A 20,883-nucleotide genomic window follows, 5' to 3' on the forward strand; every position below is an offset into this window, starting at 1 on the left:
AGCTGCACTGTCCGGCGATCTGCGCATGCACAGATCGTTCTGCGCACGCACAGATTGCCCGAACCCGGCTCTTCCAGGTTACAATCTACTTACCACGGGCGAGTAGATTGTATAATTTGTCGAGCCCTGCAGGTCACAACCCCCTCCGAAGCCCCCTCCCAGATCCCACACCCCCTCCTGCACCCCAATCCCCATCCCCACACTCTCTTCTCCACCCCACCTGTCTCCCAGGCCCGGCACCTCCCTTGTTAATATCGTGGAAGAAGGAGGCCCTTGACCACTTCCCAAATTCTTGGAGTGGCCCCCTACCAAAGATGATTGCCCACCCTGCTCTAAAGACACAGGGTATCCTACGTGAACCCGGAGGAACACGAGTAAAGGGAGGGAGGAAGTGAATGGGGCCAGCCCTCGCTACACCGCCCGAAAGCCTCGCCGATCACACCGCACCTACCAGGACAGCCTGTTCCAGCGCCACCGCCTCACACCAGTGAAACATTCCCGTGGCGTCCAGCAAGCTACTGCTATGTTTTCTCATGGTCGCCGCACTCCTAAACAGACAGAGCAATGCATCAGCTGCAGCACAGCCCCATCGCAATGATCCTGTTGCCAAGATCCCCTCTTGGTCCATCTGTCCCAGAGCCGCCGAGAAGATCACGTGTGTGACGCCTATAAGGGGCTTATTTCGAGGAACTCCGTTTGTATGGGTGTGCAGAGCCAGGCAAAGGCAGGAAAACCATATTCAGCAATGCACCGGGTGAACTCGTGGTCGCTTGTGCTCGCTCCCCCCCGACTGCTCTCACCGCCGCCCTCAGCAGCTAAGATGCTGGTGGAAAAAGTAGTTTAAATGCAGCCCTGGGCTGGCCCCCAATCTCTGGGACACTTGGCGTTGGCCACTGTGGGCAGACAGGACACTGGCCTGGATGGACCTTCGCTCTTATGGTCTTAAAAAGGATGGACAACGATTTGCTGCCTTCACAAAATAGGTTGATAGAAGGGCTAGAATCGGACGCCAGATTTCCTAACAATCGGTCTACTACAGCATCCATGAGCTGCAGGTTCAGAGGTGCTTTTGTAACCCACACACCAGCTGGGCACGGTGTGCTGTCCCTTGGGGTGACACTTGGACCACTTACAGAGACAGAGAATGAGTTTGCTCTACAGCAAGGGTGGGCAATAATTTTTGACTGGGGGCCACTTTAGAAATTTTTGAAGTGGCCCTGAGCCACCCCGGAAGGGGCGGGGCCAGGACACTTCCATCCTTCCCCTCCCACAGATCCTGGTTGGTCTGGGGAATAAACACTGGAATGAATTGCCTCGGGTGGTTGTGGAATCTCCATTTCTGGAGATATTTAAGAGTAGGTTAGATCAGCCATTCTAAAACTTTTTGGCTCCAGAGCCCTTTACATGCGTAAAAATGTATGCGGAGCCCCAGCGGTCCACTGATTGTACGTGTTGTACCTATCGATGTTTCTAGTTTGTCAACCTCGCGGAGCCCCTGGAGATGTCTCACGGAGCCCTGGGGCCCCACGGAGCACAGTTTGAGAAACACTGGGCTAGATAAATGCCTATCAGGAATGGTCTAGACAGTGCTGGGTCCTGCCGTGAGGGTAGGGGACTGGACTCGATGACCTCTCAAGGTCCCTTCCAGTTCTAGTGATCTAGGACTCTGATTATTTTGCAAGTGAGGGATGGTTGAAAATTGCAAACCACTCACTTATGCTTGCATCAGTGCTAGGTCTCTGGTAGCCCCTAACTATGGCAATTTGGGGGCACATCTCCACTGGAGCGTTATTTCACGTTACTTTGAAACAACAGAGTGCACATCTACACAGCAAGCCTGTTATTCTGAAATAATTTCGAAATAACGGGCTTCTTATTCCAGTTCTGTAACCCTCATTTCACGAGGAGTAAGGGAAGTTGAAGGAAGAGTGTTCTTCCTTTGACTTCCTGCTATGTAGACAGCGCCTAAAGCCGAGTTAAGCTACTTCGACTTCAGCTGTACAATTAACTCGACTTTAGCCCGCAGTGTAGACATATCCTAGGAGACCTACCCCACCCTCGATTCACCAGCTGTGACATCACCAGGACATCATGATAAACTGTGTCAAAACTAGTTACCTCTCGTGGTCCTGCTCGTGTTTCTACATATTTCACGTCACTTCACTACTGGAGAACAGTCACTGTTTTCACTGAGGCGTGGGAAAAAAACGCCTTTCGCTCACAGCACAAACTTCTGAAGGGGGGCACCGGGGAAGAAGGGATGAGGTTTGCCTCCTGGTGGAAATTGGTGCAAAGTCCACAAGTGGTGTGTTTTGCTTGAGTATGGATGACTGAATTTGGCCCCTTAATTATTTGATCAAAACCTCAGAGCACATGATGAGTGTGAAGGAACAATATTGAATTGGGCAAACAGGGGAAAACAAATCTGATCATAAAGATGAGTAATGGCCAATGACAACCATGCCATTTTCTGTGAGTTTTTCCACAGTGCCCTCTTCCCCCCTCCCCCTCCTTTTGGTTGCTGCTTATCAGAATTTGCATGGCTAGTTAGCAGGTTAATTTAATTATCAGCAGTGCTTCTCAACCGCCTGATTGGATAAATGGATGGCAATAGAATCTGTTCTTAAATGATGAAACTGCACAGTCTCACACATCTGGGGGCCATCGTGGGACACGTCGCTGTCTTGCAAACAGGCCTCTAATCTTACAATATTGTGCGAGACGCTTCCAATCAGTCCATGCTTGCAGGAGGATGGTGACGGGGAAGGGTTGGGATAATTCATGACTCAGTGCCACCAGCCACTTCCCCCCACTCCTCGTGACACCATTGCAAACTCATCTAAAGAACAGAACTTGGGTTAGTCAAAACCTTCATGGGGGGGGGGGTGTGAATTTTCACTAAGGCTGGTAGCCAGCGAAAGCTGGGACTCAGCTATGCAGCAGCTCAGGCCTGCCAACAGACGTGGCAAATAAGGCAATTTCCCCAGGTCCTGGTGCTTCAAAGGGGCCTGGAGCAATGCGGCCAGAGCCCCGGCCCTTTTATATCCCTGCTGGAGTGCCACGTGGTATGGTCTGGACAGCACCAACGGTTGGGAAGGGGGGCACGACACTCTTCCACTGCCACTAAGGGCTGCCGAGCCTTAGCTCCGCCTCTTCCGCCGGAGGTCCCGCCCCTTCCGAGAGTATGGAGTAGGGCCCACCCTGCCTTGCCCTGGTTGCCGGCCCTGCCGCAGCCGGATACCACGTTGAACTAATACTCTAGCAAAAAAGGACGACTCCAAGTCCTCCTTCCTTAAAGCGAGACTCCCCCGGGAGCGTCAGTGCTGTGTGAGGCGAGGGTGGAAATTCACTACTCCAGGAGCTGCCCAGGGAGGAAATCCAGGAATGTAAAGTTTTTCTTTAATTAAAGATGATGTGATTCAGTCTCCAGGAAAATATCCAACCGTAACAGGCGACCCCTGTCCCACTCACCTAGGTGGAGGTGCAGGGAAACCCTGCAGGGCAGCAAGGTAGCTTGTGGGGGGAGAACTAATTTCCCTCAGTCACAGGTTGAGCTATTGTCGGGCCTTTACCATGTCCTCAGTCCGTACACACAGGTAGCTCCCACTAACGGCACAGTCCTTACACCCCGGTGGAGAGGCTCCGCATGGGCACCATGCACCTCGTAAGCCTTCAAATTCAGAGTAAAGTCGGTTATTATTGCTGGTGGGCCTAGAGGCACTCAATCAACAGGAGGGCCCTAATGCCCTAGGCAGTGGTCTCTAACCTTTTTACACCCAAGATCACTTTTTAAATGACAGGCCAAGCCAAGCTCTACCGCTCTGCCCCTTCCTTGAAGCCCCGCCCTCTCTATTCTCCTCCTCTCCATCACTTGCTATCCCCAATCCTTATACTGCTACTTTTAAAAAAAATTCCCACCATTTCTCGCAGCTACTCACCTGTGCTGTTGCTCGGTGAGTAGCTGCTCCTCAAATGAGGAAATCTAATGTAAATGTACTGCACAGGCACGCAGTTCAGAGAGGGCTCAAGAGCTACTCTTAGAGCCTCCGAGATCTACCAGTAGATCACGATCTACTGGTTGGTGACCATGGCCCTAGGGGCTGTACACAGGCCTACCAAGAGAGAGCTTCTGCCACAAACAATTCACAATTTGATACACAGAGGAGCCTGGTGCACAGTAGAAAATTAGCTTCAGGGGGTAGCTGAGTTGGTCTATTATAGAAAAAAACAACCAATGGTCTGGTAGCATTTTATGGACTAACAAAACATGCAGATGGTATCATGAGCTTTCGTGGGTACAGCCCACTTCGTCAGATGACCAGAGTTATCAGCAGGGGATATGAAAACTGGAAATAAATAGGAGAGGGGAAGAGAAAGTAAAAAGGAAGGGGGGTAGAGGGGGGACAAGGCATCATTAAGTATCTGGAGAATGGGTACTTAAACCTAAGCAGATAAAGATCAAAGTCAATAGATTGCTGAGACAGGAAGGATACCACTCAGAAAGCTGTTAGAGCTTTCCCCACCAGCCTATATCTTGATTGAGTCCATTAGCATGTGGAAAATTAGGTCAATTTAAATTAGGTGTAGGGATTGAAGAATCCATCTTCCCAAGTGGCTTAGCACTGCTAACTTCGGTCTCCACAGAGCCTATGTCTACACTGCGGGCGTTTTCCAGGATACCAGAGGTGTACTCCGCCCTGTCCAAGAAACGCGTTTGCTCTTCCATTTTTTTTTTTTTTGCTCTTTCAGGGAGCCCTGTTTGCCTTGTGCTATGAGGGATAAGGGTTCCACCGAAAGAAAAAGCTTTTCCACCATTTGGTCCTATCTAGACTGGGCCAAATGGCGGAAAAGCCTCTTCTGGAACAGCGATTGGAAAAAGGAACGCAAATGGCAGAGTGCAATTTGCGTAGCTTTTTCCGACAAAGAACTGTAGTGTGGACCTAGCCAGAGATAGTATTAGGTCAATGGAAGAATTCTTCCACTGACCCAGCTACTGTTTTGAGAGGAGGGGGGCTACCTCCACTCAGAACGTAACGTAAGTGTGGGTCGGTAGCTGTGCCGCTGTCACATTATTAAGTGCAGACACCCCGCCCAAAAATTATTATCCCCCTTTTACGGAAAAGGAGCACAGAGATCAAGTAACTAGCCAACAGTCATGGTTTGTGGCAGCCATGAGACTGTCCTTCCACTGCCTTACCCACAAGCCCATCTTTCCTTTAAACATGGCATATTGCTCTGGGGCTGGCTTCCTGCTAGAAAGCACGCTAGAGCACCAGCTTCACCAACAAAATATGGCTGGCTTGTATTCCAAGGAGCTCAGGATCTTTGCTAATCCACAGCATACCTGTTTAACTCAAATCCCCGAGCAGTAATTAAATAGTTTTTAATGGATCATTACAGTGTGATTTATGACTTTTGTGTAATTGTCAGAATTACTGTAGGTAATTAAAATACAAAGTGCACACTGCCAGAGACTTCAGTCACTCTGCACCTCATTAAAAATCAGGGGCTGACCAAACGAGAAATAAATTAGTTTGCACAAGTTCTCAGGGAAAGCTAATTATGAAACTTATCCTGCTGCATTCAGCATTCACAGTGTCATGCAAATTCTTAAAGTGATTATCCTATTGTAGAATGTGAAATGGAGTTAGTAATATATGGGTGGGAACAACTCTCATTCGCTATGCAATGCAACTTTTTTTTGCAGAGTAAGTGTATGCCCCAAAGTCTTTAGCAAGCTTGATAGTGGGCATGAAGGAAGGGAATGAACAGTTTCAGGGAGAGAGAAAGATTGGAAAGTGCAGGGTATAGCAAGAAGTTGCAGAGAAGAAGGTTTTCTCACCAACAGCAGCAAGCTGGAAAGAGAAAGAGAGAGAGAAAGAGAGAGAGAGACCAAAGCACAGAGAATGGCAGGTGAAGTTGAAGTCTGTGAGGCTGGCTGATATGCTTCCACTGACATCCTTAAAAACAAGGAAGGGAGATTTGTACTGGACTGTGAAATGCATGAATAAACAAGGAACTCAGCAGATGGCAGGGGCTGAAATGGCACAAAAGCTGGCTAGGAGTTCTCTGGAAAACTGTTTTCCCAACAAAATATGTTGATTCATCAAACCTGAAACTTTGCAGAAAAGGGCTTGTTTCAATTAAGTACCTGCCTAGAAAAAATAGGGAAAACAAGATGAAAAATTGTTGAAACAAAAAGTTTCAACTTCATAGCTCACGATGACTTTTCCTTTTGAAATTAGTGCTATGAGAATTTTTAAATTTTATTATTAAATTGAAATAAAATGTCCCTCAGTTACTTAAATAAAATGACTAAATAACCCAAACCATTTTTTCACTTTTTCACAGGTTTGTGAAAATTTGAGATTTTGACTGTTTCTCCTGCTTTGGGATATGAATTTTTTTTCTACGTTTTTAATATTTTCCCAATGCGGATAAAACATTTTCCCCATCGATGGAGTTGATGATCTTGGGGCATGACATTCTACATGTTCTACTGTCTGGAGAGTAGAGACGAGAGGATACGGAGACCAACATGCAGACTTCAGCTGAATTTAAGTAAAAAAATAAATTGGTGAAATCATAGTCCTATTGCCCGTCAATGGCAAAACTCCCAATGCAGACAGGATTTCACTTCTAGAGGCAAATGGAGATTTTCTTATAGGTGCTATGTAAAAATGTAGTACTTGTGTTTTGGTATCAGTAAGGGTACATCTACACTGCGGTGCTATTGTGGGATATTTCTGATATCCCGAAATAGAGTTTTCAGCATCTTGACAGCACGCCCGTTATTTCTAAATGTAATTGAAATAATGGGTGCACTATTCTGATGTCCCGGTAAACCTCATTCCATAAGGATCAAGGGACTTGTTGGAATAGCAGTCTATTTTGAAATAAACTCGAAAAAAGGTACGCAAATTGAGGAGCTCAACTTGCGTAGCTTATTTCGAACTAGCGCCACAGTGTAGACGCACCCTACATGAATCACATTTATATGTAAACAGATTTATGATAAGTCATTTATATGTAAACAGATTTATGATAAGTCATTTAGCCAGGCATCTGGAGTATGTCTAGACTACATGCCTCTGGCGACAGAAGCGGGGATTATTTAAACCCCGTAAACCTCGTTTCACAAGGCATAAGGGATTGGTCGGCAAAGGCTTCCCCAGACAACCGATCCGCATCTAGACTACCACGCTGTGCCAGATCAGCTGATCGTCAGCACAGTACGACGGCCATGTTTATTTTAATGAAGCGGGGATTAAATTATAAAATCCCCGCTGCTTTGCCTATGCCAGGTAACCTAATCTACATTCCTCTGTCACCAGAGGCATGTAGTCTAGACATACTGTAGACAGTTTTTGCACTCTTTCCACAGCTGTTGTCTCTTATACCAGTGTTTCACAACCAGTTGTATAAGTACCCTTAGGGGTACTCGAGAGAAGTCTGGGGGTACGTCCACACAACTGAAATTTAGAGAAAACTGAATTTTTGTTTTAAGTTTTACAGTATTTTATTATTGTTGTACTTTTTACACCCAAAAATTTCATCCCCCACCCAACTATGATTAAGTTGTTTAAACAAATGTGTTGCAATGGTAGAAAAAAAATTGTGTCTGAAAACTGTAGATCCTGGGGGTACTTATAATTTTTCTTTTTAAAGGGGTATTTTATAAAAAAAGGTTGAGAAACACTGTCTTATGCCATAAAACCACAAAAACCCTGGTTACAGACACTTGAGGCTTATTGGTTGAGTTATCCTTACATTGAAAAAGACATGAGAGGTCCAAGATCAAGATCTGTCTGGTGCTGTGTTAGATAATTAATAAGGGTGTTTCAAAAATTCACTTACAAAGGAAAAGAGGAACCAATATAATGATGCTGGAGTGGAGTTGGGTTCCCATACCGGACTCTGGAGGCTAGGGGTTGTGGAGAGTGAGAGAACGTATTCAGTGCTGGATTAAGACATGCTAACACCCTAAAATATGTCAAATTTAAGAGGCCCCGTGGCATTAGCAGTTAAAAAAAAAAAGAAATTTAGTAATTTTTAAAAATAATCCGAGGCCCTAAAATGTATCTTATTTATCTTGTGGGCAGATCTGGCACTGACTATATCCCACTTGATTTGCCCAGTGTAGATAAACCCAACAAACTGCATAAACTTTTATCTACTGAATTTATCTATCAATGGGTATGTCTACACTACCCCACTAGTTCGAACTAGGAGGGTAATGTAGGCATACCGCACTTGCAAATGAAGCCCGGGATTTGAATTTCCCGGGCTTCATTTGCATAAGCGGGGAGCCGCCATTTTTAAAACCCCGCTGGTTCGAACCCCGTGCAGCGCGGCTACACGGGGCTCGAACTAGGTAGTTCGAACTAGGCTTCCTATTCCGAACTACCGGTACACCTCGTGGAAATTCAAATCCCGGGCTTCATTTGCAAGTGCGGTATGCCTACATTACCCCGCTAGTTCGAACTAGGAGGGTAGTGTAGACATACCCAAATCTCTCTAATCTGTCATCTTGACACAGACAGGGCTTTTTACTAATAACAACAGGAAGCATAGGACTTCACTGTAGGGCAAAGAGTAGAATGCAAAATAAGACCCTCGCTTTCCAGAATGAAAAAACAAAACTTTGCCTTGGAACAGATTCACCTATCTTCAAAAAACAAAACAAAATGCTCATTTCATGAGTTTACTCTCCACCCTTCACAATCTTGCCCCCAGCTCTGCCCCGCTCTATGTTTAAGGTCATATGGAGTCCGAACAAGATTTGGGAAAATGTGGACAAAATAAGAAATGGCCTGCTAAACATTTCCCAAAAGCCCAGTCAGACGGATTAACTTTGTTTCTCATTCCTTGCCCCTCTTAAAATGTCTATTTCCAAATGACATTGGAAGGCCCCAAATTTCCTAGACAAAAGGGGCACAGAGAAACCTCTGAACTTCTCACATTAATGCAGGTTGTGTGATGGCTTTAAACACCCATTGACATTTCCAGCAAGAGAAAAACAAAGGGAAAGTGAAACTTGTATTTCTTGTAAATTAAGTTTCCCCCACCCCCACTCAAATAGAGGCAGCTTAACTTTCCTAGAACCCCTATCCCTCTGGGTAAATGCCAGGTTGGGAGCAAAGCCACACAGTTCATGCTGACAAAAAGGATCTTGCGTATCGTAACAACACTTTCTCCACCTCTATCTATCTCCCTTTTCTTGAGAACACAGTTTTACACTTGTCCTTCATACAAATAACCCGAGGGTGAGAATTATTCAGAAGGCTCGTGTTTGACACCCCATCTGTTCACTTCTGACAGCGATATATAATGTAAGGCTATAAAAACTTGAAAAATAATGCAACATAAAAAGGGATTGACTTGGCTCCAAGAGGCCATAAACGGTAACAAATACCATTGTATGATTTATTTCATGCTGTAATCTTTACAGTAAGTCATCTTTCAGACATTTCCATGTGACAGGTTTTAATAATATTAATGCCCAGAGCAATCCAAATCATCGCCAATAGACATATTTATCAAGCTGCCAATCCAAGTAAATGAAATTCTATAAGCAATAATGTAACATGTTTAAAGGAAGCTAATAAAACAAGTCAGCAGAGAAATATTACTTCAAAGTCTTCTCTCTCTAATCCGGCCCTGGATGTTAGACAGCCAAAATGCAAATCTTTCCCTATGTGATTTATGGCTCCAAAAATAACGGTGACCTTTTCTCGAGCTTCTGCATAGCCCCTCACACACATTCATAAAGACCGCGATGCATTCCGCCAGATTAGCTGTGTGCTGGAGTGCTTAGCATTATTGCTTTGTTTTGCTTTGCCTTTGGATTGAGATGTGATGGGTAGCATCAAAGAATAAGTTCTTACATCTTTACGATTTATTAAAAACTGACAAGCCCTAACATCAGGTTCACAATTCCGCAGGTATTTATGACCAATTATCCAGATGCTAGATAAGTTTCAATTAAAGAGGAACTAAAATTGGGTTCTTTATAACCTGGTTTTCCCTTTCATCTAATTCAGGTTTTGATGAATCCTTTGTTTTGCTAAACAATCAGGACAAAAAGGAATCTGTCAAGAAGCAATATGGGATCTTATGCACACACATTCTTTAGTACCGATCTAGAAACAGAGCAGAAAGGAAAAACAAGAGTCAAGAACTCAGCAAAAAATACACCATTAAATATGTCATGCCCATAGGCAAGAACATGTGGAAAACCCATGTCTAATAAAGGAAGTGTATTGATGGAAGGACTCATAAGTATCTCAGGTCCTAACAGGCTCATATATTCACTGACAGCCAGCTTTAAGAATCCCTTTTGTTAAATGCTATCACTTAAGTTAATTTCCTGGGTAGAAAGACCCACTTCTGGGAGATCTAATTTGGGGGAAAGAATGTGTATGGGTGTATCTGAGTTGTGTGTGTGTATGTCTGAGTTGTGTGTGTGTGTGGTTTGAGAGAAGGCATCTTTAATCTGAGATCTGCAAGCAACCAAATATCTGTGCAAGACTGGGCCCGATGCATATTTGAGGGCATGAAACCCTATTCCCTCCAATGGGACACCTGAAATTCTGAAAATGCAATTCTGTCGAAGAACCCCCCTCCTGACAAATGTAGACACAAGAGTTCTGTCTAAGAGGTTTTGACTACATAGGGAGCTAGTGAAAACTTTTTGAGCAGTAGAAAAAATGTGTTGGTTTTTGACCTTCGAAAAGTTCTGACATGCCATCAAAGCATTTTGAAAATTCCTGATGTTTTTAATTTTGTTTTTTGTTGGGGGCTTTTTGTACCTACTCTGCCTCGTTTCTTGTTCCTTTGATGGAGTCTGTGTCAGTGGTATTTAAACATTTTGCTTCTCCATGGGTCATTCCCTTTGGGCCTGTCTGTACTACAGAACCATAAAAACATAAGAACGGCCATACTGGATCAGACCAAAGGTCCATCCAGCCCAGCGTCCTGTCTGCCGACAGTGGCCAATACTAGATGCCCCAGAGGGAGGGAATACAACAGGGAATCCTCATATGATCCCTCCCCTGTCCCCCATTTCCAGAGAAACAGAGGCTAGGGGCACCATTCCTACCCATCCTGGCTAATAGCCATTGATGGACCTAACTTCCATGAATCTATCTAGCTCTTTTTTGAAACCTGTTAAAGTTCTAGCCTTCACCGCATCCTCTGGCAAGGAGTTCCACAGGTTGACTGTCTTCATTGGCACAGCTATGCCAACAGATCCTGCTAGTGGAGAAGCAGGTTAAGTGGACAGCAGTTCTTCTCCCAGCATAGCTATATCACCTCCCCAAAGGACATTTGCGAACATAATAGAAGCAATCTCCTATTAACATAGCTATGGCTATACCAGTGATTTTGCCCAGATAGCTACCTTGGCTAGGGGGTATGATTTTTTCACATTCACAGATGACACAGCTATGCCAGTAAAACTTTGTCACATAGTCTGAGGCTTTGTCTGCCATCTCTATTTAGACTGTGTGCTAGTTTAAAAAGGGACAGTCTCTTACCGTACGTACATATAGTACCTAATATAACAAGATCCTGATCTCAATAGGAGCTGATAAATACTACATGTTGAACCTTTCTAGTCCGGCACTCTGTGATCTGACAACATCTGTAGTCCAGAATGATTTTAGTTAGCCAGATGCACACTTATCATGGGTGTGGCCAAGTTTCCAATGGTTCATAAAGTTTGTTTACAGCCACCAGTCCTGATGCTCAGTGTTCTGTGCTGTTATTTAGCTCTAACTTACGCTTCAATGTCCTCTAAGGGCCCAGCAAGCAGTGGCCGTGTTGGTCATGCTGCTAGTCCATATTGACCTTCCATGATCCAGCAAATTCTCTGGTTTGGCACCAGTCTGGTCCCTAGGGTGCCGGACTAGAGAGGTTCAATCTGTACTACTGTTACTCCCTGAAATACTGTAAAACGTCCTCCCATGAGAAGTGGTGGAACTCCAATCCCTGCTGAAATTTAAACCTATACATCAGGACACTTAATGTAAATGACAATGATGCCTTGTGTCTTTTTGTGATTTGTTGGCGAGGGACAATCTTGATGGGAAAGGGAATTAGGCCTTTGCAGACTCGGCTGATCCTTCAGGGAATCACAGAACATCTAGTAAAATTGATGTTCCTTTTGGTAAGCGGCAGCAAAGAGCTCAGGGATAAAATAAATAATTAAATAAATAAATACCTAATCCCTAAGGTGTAATGCCAGAGTATGGAAACTCACTTCTCAGGAATACCTCCCTCTGGCATAATTGACTTTTCATGCACATTTTAATAATGATATTTCAGTAGGTTGTGAGGGCTCTCTCGCTCTCTCTCTTTTTTTTTTTTTTTTGATAAATTATGTTGGGGAATGTTGGGAGAAAAGAAACGTGTTATAAATTAATTGTGTTTTCCCTTCCATGTAACGAGTTGGCACAATGTAAAGGCGCGTGCGGACGGGTTTACTAGGCCATTCCAATATTTACAACTGACCGATCTGGTTGTAGGGCAGGCGCAACGAACAATGTTTCATTGTTTGGATGCTACATAAATGCTGGGGACAGCTGCTGAGCTGCAAAACGATCTGGAGGAGACCTGGGAGTTTTTGCTATGCCAGTACTCGCCTGGGCTGTCAACACAGAGGAAAGTTTTGGCGTGGGATTTATTTAAGAGGTGTACTCTTTGGGACTATGGTGTTCAAGAACTGCTTACAGACTTTGATCCTTGTGGAAGGAAGGTGACAAGCATTGGTCGTGTGTTCCTCCGAGCCAGGATCATGTGTACTTCCCTTAAGTCCTTGTATAATAACTCTGGTCAATATAAAATAAGGAGTCTGATGGCACCTTAAAGACTAACAGATTTATTTGGGCACAAGCGTTCATGGATTAAAACCACTTTTATGCTTCTGTTTAACCATGAACGCTTATGCCCAAATAAGTCTCTGAGGGTACGTCTACACAGCAGTGTTATTTCGGATTAACTGACGTTATCTGGAAATAACAAAATGCGTGTCTGCACAGAGAGTCGTTATTTCAAAATAAAGTCCAGCTGGAGGACTTCTTACTCTGACTCCTGCAACCCTCATTTCACGAGAAGTAAGGAAAGTCGGGGAAAGAGCGTTCTTCCTCTGACTCCCTGCTGTCAGAAAGAGCACCAAAAGCCAAATGAAGATATTTCGACATCAGCCACACAATCGACATAGCTGAAGTTGCGTCGCATAATTCGACTTTAGCCCTGCTGTGTAGATGTACCCTAAGGTGCCGCAGGTCTCCTTGTTGTTTTTGCAGATACAGACAGACTCACCCCTCTGTGATCCAGTATGTGCCTCATCTCCTTTACCGTCTGGTTCATTAAATTGTAACAGCCTACTACTGCTGATAGCTAAGTATGCAGGCCCACTGATGGTGAATAGGACTCCTTGGGGGTAAGCATTATTCAGCACGAGAAAGATTGTGATACTCTAAGCTGACTGGAGTCTGGGGCATTTGGCAAAGTAGGTTCCAGCCCACGAAAGCTGATACCTCTCCCTGCCTTTCTCTCCTATTTATTTTAGGTCTGTACATCCTAAAATCAAAACTCTGGTCATCTGAAGAAGTGAGCTGTGCCCATGAAAGCTCATGATCCCATCGACATGTTTTCTTAGTCTATAAAGTGCTAGCAGACCATTTGTTGTTTTTTCCTGTACAAACTAACTAGCTTCCAAATAAGCTACCACGAGATTCCCCATTGCTTGTGCTGAAATAGACTAACCTAGCTATCCCTCTGACACTTGACTGGAGCGACTCCTTTAGGCACTGCAGGAGAGGTCTTTGGTGCAGTACCCAGGTTCATCCTCTTCCTCAGCGCAGCCGACAGCTTCCGCAGGCTCTCGCGCAAGGTGCAGGAAGGGGTAGGACTTCAGGCAGAAGAGGCGGGACTAGGAGCAGGCAGAAGAGGAGGGACGTGGACCGCGGCTGGCTCCTCCAACCCTAAGAGCTGCGTAGTGCGTGCGGAGTGGCACTACAGTAGTGATTTAGCAGCACTGGTGGCCAGAAGCCCTGGGTCTCTTTGCAATTGCCCCCTTAACCCCCTCCATTGGGGGGGCGGCTTTCTTTCTCATGATCTTAAATCCAGGGCACACACGGCAGAAGGAATTGAGACTGTGAAACCTGGAAAAGTCTCCCCTTGGAGTTACTGCCCCACTAGGGTCAGCAGTGTGATTCACACCAGTGCTTCAGCTAGACAAGTCAGGCTACCGGCAAGGGGTTCTCTGGAGTTCAACTCAGCTTCCTAACACGCTTCTCCCATGCCTTCCCACAGTCCAGATTTGCTAACCTTCCAGGTGTGCCTGGTGCTGAGTTCAGCACACCTTAGCACGCTGCAGAGCATTGCCCTTGCAGGAGGGCAAGGCTTGGTGGCCCAAGAAGCTGGATGTGCAGGGTTGAATTGAACTTCTCCAAGGCCACTGAATGAACCGAGGCAGGGAGGAGCCGTTAAACCCACCCACTGCAATCGGAACCCGGAGCAATGCCACAAGGAGTGGGAGCCAAGGGTTTTAATTTCATCCAAGGAAACACCCGGCCGTTCTCCTCTTACTCACAAATACTCGCTGCAGCCAGGAGACCGCGAGGAGTCCTGAAAATCTTACCTGGCTGCGATACCTGAAGCAGGAAGGATCCCAAGAGACCTTGACTTCACCAGCACTCGGTCTGAAACATGCAGAGAACTATGGGGAATCCTCAGCTTGTCTGAAAGAAAGATGACGAGAAGGAACTTGGCTCGATCTATCCCTCGCTTGTAGTTATATGCTGGTTGCAAAACGGGGCTTTGGGTGATTGCTTAGCCAAACGACCATACCACTAATACACAGTGGCAACATATTATGGTGCATAGGTATAGTGTGTATATGACACCCTTCTGTCCGACTAATGTGACTGAGCTACAGAACTCCTGGGTTCGTTCCAAAGGCCCTATTCAAATGCATCTTTTTGTTTGTAGTGTTTAGGGGACTGATGCATCCCAAAATGCAAACTTGAAGCTGCCAAGTTTTGCCCTCCAAAACAGATGACCCGCCCATGAGTCCTTTAGTAACAAGAACTCCAGACCATCTCTGACAGGTGTCTGTCTAACCTGCTCTTAAATATCTCCAGTGATGGAGATTTCACAACCTCCCTAGGCAACTTATTCCAGTGTTTCACTACTCTGACAGGAAGTTTTTCCTAATGTCCAGTATAAACCTCTCTTGCTGCAATTTAAGCCCATTGCTTCTTGACCTATCCTTAGAGTTCAAGGAGAATAATTTTTATCCCTCCTCTTGTAACACCCTTTAAGTACTTGAAAGCTGCTGTCATGTCCCCTCTCAATCTTCTCAGAACTAAACAAACCCAATTCTTCCCGTCTTCCTGCATAGGTCATGTTTTCTAGCCCTTTTATCATTTTAGTTGCTCTTCTCTGGATTTTCTACAACATGTCCACATCTTCCCTGAGAGGTGGCGCCCAGAACTGGACACAACACTCCAGCTGAGGCCTAATCAGAAGGAAAAAATTGCTTCTTGTGTCTTACTCACAACACTCCTGCAGTGTCACATTGTGGACTCATGTAGCTTGTGGTCCACTAGATCTCTTTCTGCTGTACTCCTCCCTAGACAGTCCCTTCCCATTTGGCATATGTGAAACTGATTGTCCCTCTTTAAGTGGAACACTAGGCATTTCTCCTTATTGAATTTCACCCTATTTACACCAGTTGTGGATCTGGCTCGCGATTTTTTAACTCACATCAGCTGACTGTCATTGGTACTGATTAAGCTACATTACTTCTATTGTCACAGACTAACACAGTGATTTTGATGCAGTGTTTTGTTGTGATACATCCAAATTCCTAGGGGACAATTATTGCTTAGCAAGTGTCACTTGCACTAAAATCCCACCTTGTCATTTCATCCAGCCCTCTAAAATTGTACAAGAAAGAAAAGGAAAAGCCTTCAGGTGTGAGCACTCTTATAGCGTCACTATCTGTCCGTCTGTCTCTAGACGACTTTTCTGGAAACGCCTCTGTATTTCACGGAAACCCCTGTTCTGGGAGGCATGTGACTTTCGGGGACCGTAGTTGCATCTATTTTAATATGTATGTGGAACTGAAAAAACGAGCTACGGTTTCTCTTTGTAAATGACATTCCTACATGGAATCCTCCAGGGGTCAGCATGCTTGTGTTTGTTCACATGGCTTGTTTTGTGGAGCGCTCTCTATGAATGAGTTTTTCCTTTCTCTCAGCCCAGTACACTTCAGATATTTAATAACGAGGCTTGGCTGCCATCTACTGCTGAAAGGAGATTTACTTTAAAATACGGATTTTGTGTTTGTGTGAATGTGCTGGCTACTGAGGAAAGATACCTGACTGACAGCTCTGTATGGCAAAAGTCCAGTATACCCAAGGCACTGCCACAATGGCTGAGAAATTTAAAACAGTCTAGGAGATTGACAGACGCATTCTTCACTAAAGCTAGAGGATTTAGACACAGCTCTTCCGTTAGGGTATGTCTGCACCGCAACATTATTTCGAAATAACTAGTGTTATTCTGAAATAACTTAGTTCACGTCTACACAGCAGGCTGTTATTTCGAAATAATGTTGAAATACTGTCAAGCTGGAGGACTTCTTACTCGAACTCCTGTAACTCTCATTGTACAAGGAGTAAGGGAAGTCGGAAGAAGAGGGCTCTATTTCAAAATAAGTGCCGTGTAGATGCTTCCAATTTCGAAATAAGCTATTTCAAAAGAAGCTACACAATTGACGTAGCTCAATTTGCATAGCTTATTTCGAGTTAAGCTCTGCTGTGTAGACGCACCCCCAGGCAGCTTCTGAAAATTTCGTAGCTGCAGTGCATGGCGCTGCATACAGACGCTGCAAGAGAGCTCAACATTAGTCTGCAAACATTATTGGGATTAAGAGGGTATCACAGTTTCTTGGCCCGTCTAGGCATGCTGGTTATAATACACGTTGTGCTCTAATCAAACACAAGTTGTGAATTTTAATGGCCTGTTATACACAGAAGGTCAGATTAGGTGATGCAATGTTATTTACTAGCCTTGAGCTCCATCAATCTATGAAGCAAGTGGGGTGTTAATTAGTAATGAACCAAGTGGCGTGGACATGTGTCCAGTAAGGAATGGACTGAGATCCATCAAGTCACTATCTGGGTGAGGTGGTTGACTTAGTACTGAAAAAGGTGTAGGTCCCATTTTTTATCTCAGGGAAATTTGGGTGGGATTGGAAGAGCTATTCCACTGTTGCATTGGCATTATCATGAATAGGAGTTGTCCCCTCCAGTCTATACTTTCCCAGTTTTTAACTCCCTAAATCTGATCATACATCCTTGCTCCACCTCAAACACGTTTTCGTTTTTATTACTTCCTAGTCTTACGGTGAGGATAACATAGAGAGCCATTTCCTGACATCCGTACTCATTGTCATACTCAGCATGAGTTAGGACAGGCTCAGAGGGGAAGCCGTGTTAGTCTGTCACTGAAAAAACTTACAAAACAACAAATAGTTCTGCAGCACCTTAGAGTACCTCTACACTGTACGGCTATTTCGAAATAAGCTATTCCGGAATAGTTACCGAAATAGTTTATTTTGAAATAGCATGTCTACACTGTAGGGAAGCCTCAAAATGAGTCTGAGGCAGGTTTCCCCAATGTAGATGTGCTATCTCGATTTAGAGCACCAGGAGGAATAACTTAGAATGGCCATAGTGAGGGGCTATCTTGAAATAGCAGTGTCTACGCGTACCTTATTTGTAAATAGCTATTTCGGAAGAGGTGTTATTCCTTGTAGAATGAGGCTTACAGAATTTGGAATAAGCCATCCATTATTTCAAAATGATTTCTAAATAATGGAACGGCTGTGTAGATGCTCACATTGTTAATTCAAAATAACGCTTGTTATCTCCAAATAACGGTGCAATGTAGACACACCCTTAGAAACTAACAAAAGATGTAGATGGTCTCATAGGACAATTCCTAGCAACTTTAATGAGAACTTTGCTTGAGCAGGAATTGAGTACAACATGAGAATGGCCACACTATGTCAGACCAACTAGCCCAGTAAACTGTCTGCCGACAGTGGCCAATGCCCGATGCCCCAGAGGGACCGAGGTCAACTGAGTAAGGACCTCTGCGATGATCCTGTAGAATCTTTCATGTCAAAGCACCTTACAAATTATATGTATATTGCACCAATAAGATGCCATTGTCCACTCTCCAGGAATTAAAGAGCAACCCAGGCAAAGCATGACCATGAGGGTAGGGGAAATTCTGTCCAAGGAGATGTGGTTCTTAAAAGAAAATGCAACAGGAAACTTTAATGTCCAATCAGAGTAGATGGAATCTAAAGGTCTTCTGAGAACTCCAGTGGAAGATCTACACAGGCAGAGGAAATAGGACGTAGTTAGGTAATTCATACCTGAGTCATAGGTTACTGGACCATCCTCTTCTTTATTGTAACTGAAACCTAGTCTGAACAGAACATTACCTGGTAGGGATTGTCTCCGAGATTTGTTTTTACAGTGACATTTTTTAATTAGCTCCGGATTATCAATATCGCTGTGGCAGACTTTACAGTAAAAATGAGCCCTGGGTGACAAAAGCAAATGGGGAGATACTGTATTAACTATAGGGGAGTGGAGGAATATGTCCAAATGCATTTGTTAACTCTTGAAAGCTCTACTTGTCCAGACGTTTTTTGCCGGAGGATAATATGGGACGTTACCTTCTGATTTCTGCCTTGGATCTGGCAATAAAAAAGCCCATTGTGTTTTGGTGGAGCTTGATCTCAGCAGATGGGTTGACCAGGATGCTATTGGAAAACAAATGAACAAAGTCAAGTACCCATTTGCAGATTCAAAGGCCAAAAGAAATCCTGGTGAGTCTTTAATCTGCCTTTCTATGTCACTCTGGCCACAGAACTTCCCAAAATAATTCCTAGAGCTGATTTTCTGGAACTAAAAACCATCTAATCTTTGTTTTCAAAGGCTCTGTGACAGAGACTCTACCATGATGCTTGGTAAATTGCTCCAATCATGTGCAATTTGGCCTGTGTCCTGCAAGAGGTCAGAGCAGATGCTCATAATGGTCCCTTCTTGCCTTACAGTCTACAACGCGCTTATACATTTCTCCACTCACACTGTCCTAGTCGAGGTTCACAATGTGCCCACAATTAAGGGAAATGGTATTCATCCCATTTTACAGATGGGGAAGTGAGGCAGAGAGACTGACTTCTTTATGGACACATGGGGGCTGTGTCTACACTGGGCCACTTATTCCGGAAAAGCAGCCGCTTTTCCGGAATAAGCTGCGAGCTGTCTACACTGGCCCCTTGAATTTCCGGAAAAGCAGTGACGATTTACTGTAAGAAATCAGCTGCTTTTCCGGAAAAACTATGCTGCTCCCGCTCGGGCAAAAGTCCTTTTTCCGGAAAACTGTTCCGGAAAAGGGCCAGTGTAGACAGCACAGTAGTCTTTTCCGCAAAAAAGCCCCGATCGCGAAAATGACGATCGGGGCTTTTTTCCGGAAAAGCATCCTGCCAATGTAGACGCTCTTTTCCCGGAAATACTTATAACGGAAAACTGTTCTCTTTTAAGCATTTCCGGAAAAAGGTGCCAGTGTAGACACAGCTGGGGAGTTTGTGAAAGAGGTCCAACTCAAACTCTAATCTTCTGAGTCCCAATCTAGTATTGTAACAAAACCAACTTTCATGTCATTATCAAAATGTAGTAAAGTTTGGGTTTTAAAAAAAATGTTTGTTATATTGTTAAGTTTATAGGAAACTGACTCTTTTCATTCTCAGAAACTATTTAAAACCTTTAAATTCACAGTTTAGCTGCAGGTGTTGAATATCCCAGATAGATCCAGGTGTCTTGCAGAAGATGCCAACTGCTTCCATTAAAGCTTACCTGTGGTGCTTCTCAATGTATTAGGGATGAACAGGTTCCATACACCTGCTGCTCTGCTAAACATACTCCTACTTCCACCTGAACAGTCCAGGCCCATTCTGGAGCATGTCCCTGCCATGTTGCTATAAGTACTAGGTAGAAACCCTCAGCGGTGTTACTAAATTTATCAGCTGCAGTTAGGCAGAGCTGTGCAGCTGCCTAGATGTACCAGTCACATCCTACTGATTTCAACCCAGTCTTAATGGGTCTTGGCAGGACAGCTGAAGTAGGAAAGAGCCACCTAAGGATTTATCTTTTCAATTCTCATCCAGAAAGGAATAGGATACCTCCCCTCAACTCCTCCTCCTCCACAGCTGCTTGGTTACTAATGAACAAGACAGCAGAGGCAGAAGCAAGAATTATTCATTAATTATTATTGTCAACACAAAAGACTTTGGCCAGACTGGGTCAGACCAAAGGTCCATCTTGCCCATTGTCCTGTCTTCCAACAGTGACCAATGCCAGGTGCCCCAGAGGGATTGAACAGAACAGGGAAACATCAAGTGACCCATCCCCTGTCATCCATCCCCAGCTTCTGACAAACAGAGGCTAGGGACATCATCCCTACCCATCCTGGCTAAGAGCCATTGATGGGCTTATCCTTCATGAACTTATCTAGTTCTTTTTTTGACCCTGTTAAATCCCTGGTCTTCACAACATCCTCTGGCAAGGAGTTCCACAGATTGGCTGTGTGTTGTGTGAAGAAATGCTTCCTTTGGTTTGCTTGCTTCCTTTTGCCACCATCTTGGCAGCCCCTAGAGGACTCATCATTGGACCAAGACCCCATTGTGGTCGGTTCTGTACGAATACAGAACACAAAGATGAATTCCCCGCCTCCCTTGTTATCCACATATTTCCCTACAAAGGCCAGAAGCACCAGATTCTCCCAGGAGCT

The 20,883-nt window shown here is 44.6% G+C and overlaps 1 protein-coding gene across 4 annotated transcripts in view; it reads right to left on the minus strand.

Annotated features, from left to right (window-relative positions):
• Positions 1-20,883, minus strand: part of KCNU1 (potassium calcium-activated channel subfamily U member 1) — an 81,798-nt gene that overhangs the window by 25,169 nt on the left and 35,746 nt on the right. For all 4 annotated transcript variants that reach the window (XM_089773802.1, XM_075910804.2, XM_089773803.1 and 1 more), the window contains exons 17-20: positions 18,767-18,853; positions 18,530-18,630; positions 14,648-14,747; positions 452-548 (exon numbers count right to left, since the gene is read on the minus strand). In XM_089773802.1, coding sequence (XP_089629928.1) covers positions 452-548; positions 14,648-14,747; positions 18,530-18,630; positions 18,767-18,853 — 385 coding nt within the window. The remainder of the gene's footprint in view (positions 1-451; positions 549-14,647; positions 14,748-18,529; positions 18,631-18,766; positions 18,854-20,883) is intronic.

The sequence above is a fragment of the Pelodiscus sinensis genome, chromosome 28 (genome assembly GCF_052426305.1).
Source record: "Pelodiscus sinensis isolate ZL-2025 chromosome 28, ASM5242630v1, whole genome shotgun sequence".
NCBI classification, from domain to species: domain Eukaryota; kingdom Metazoa; phylum Chordata; order Testudines; family Trionychidae; genus Pelodiscus; species Pelodiscus sinensis.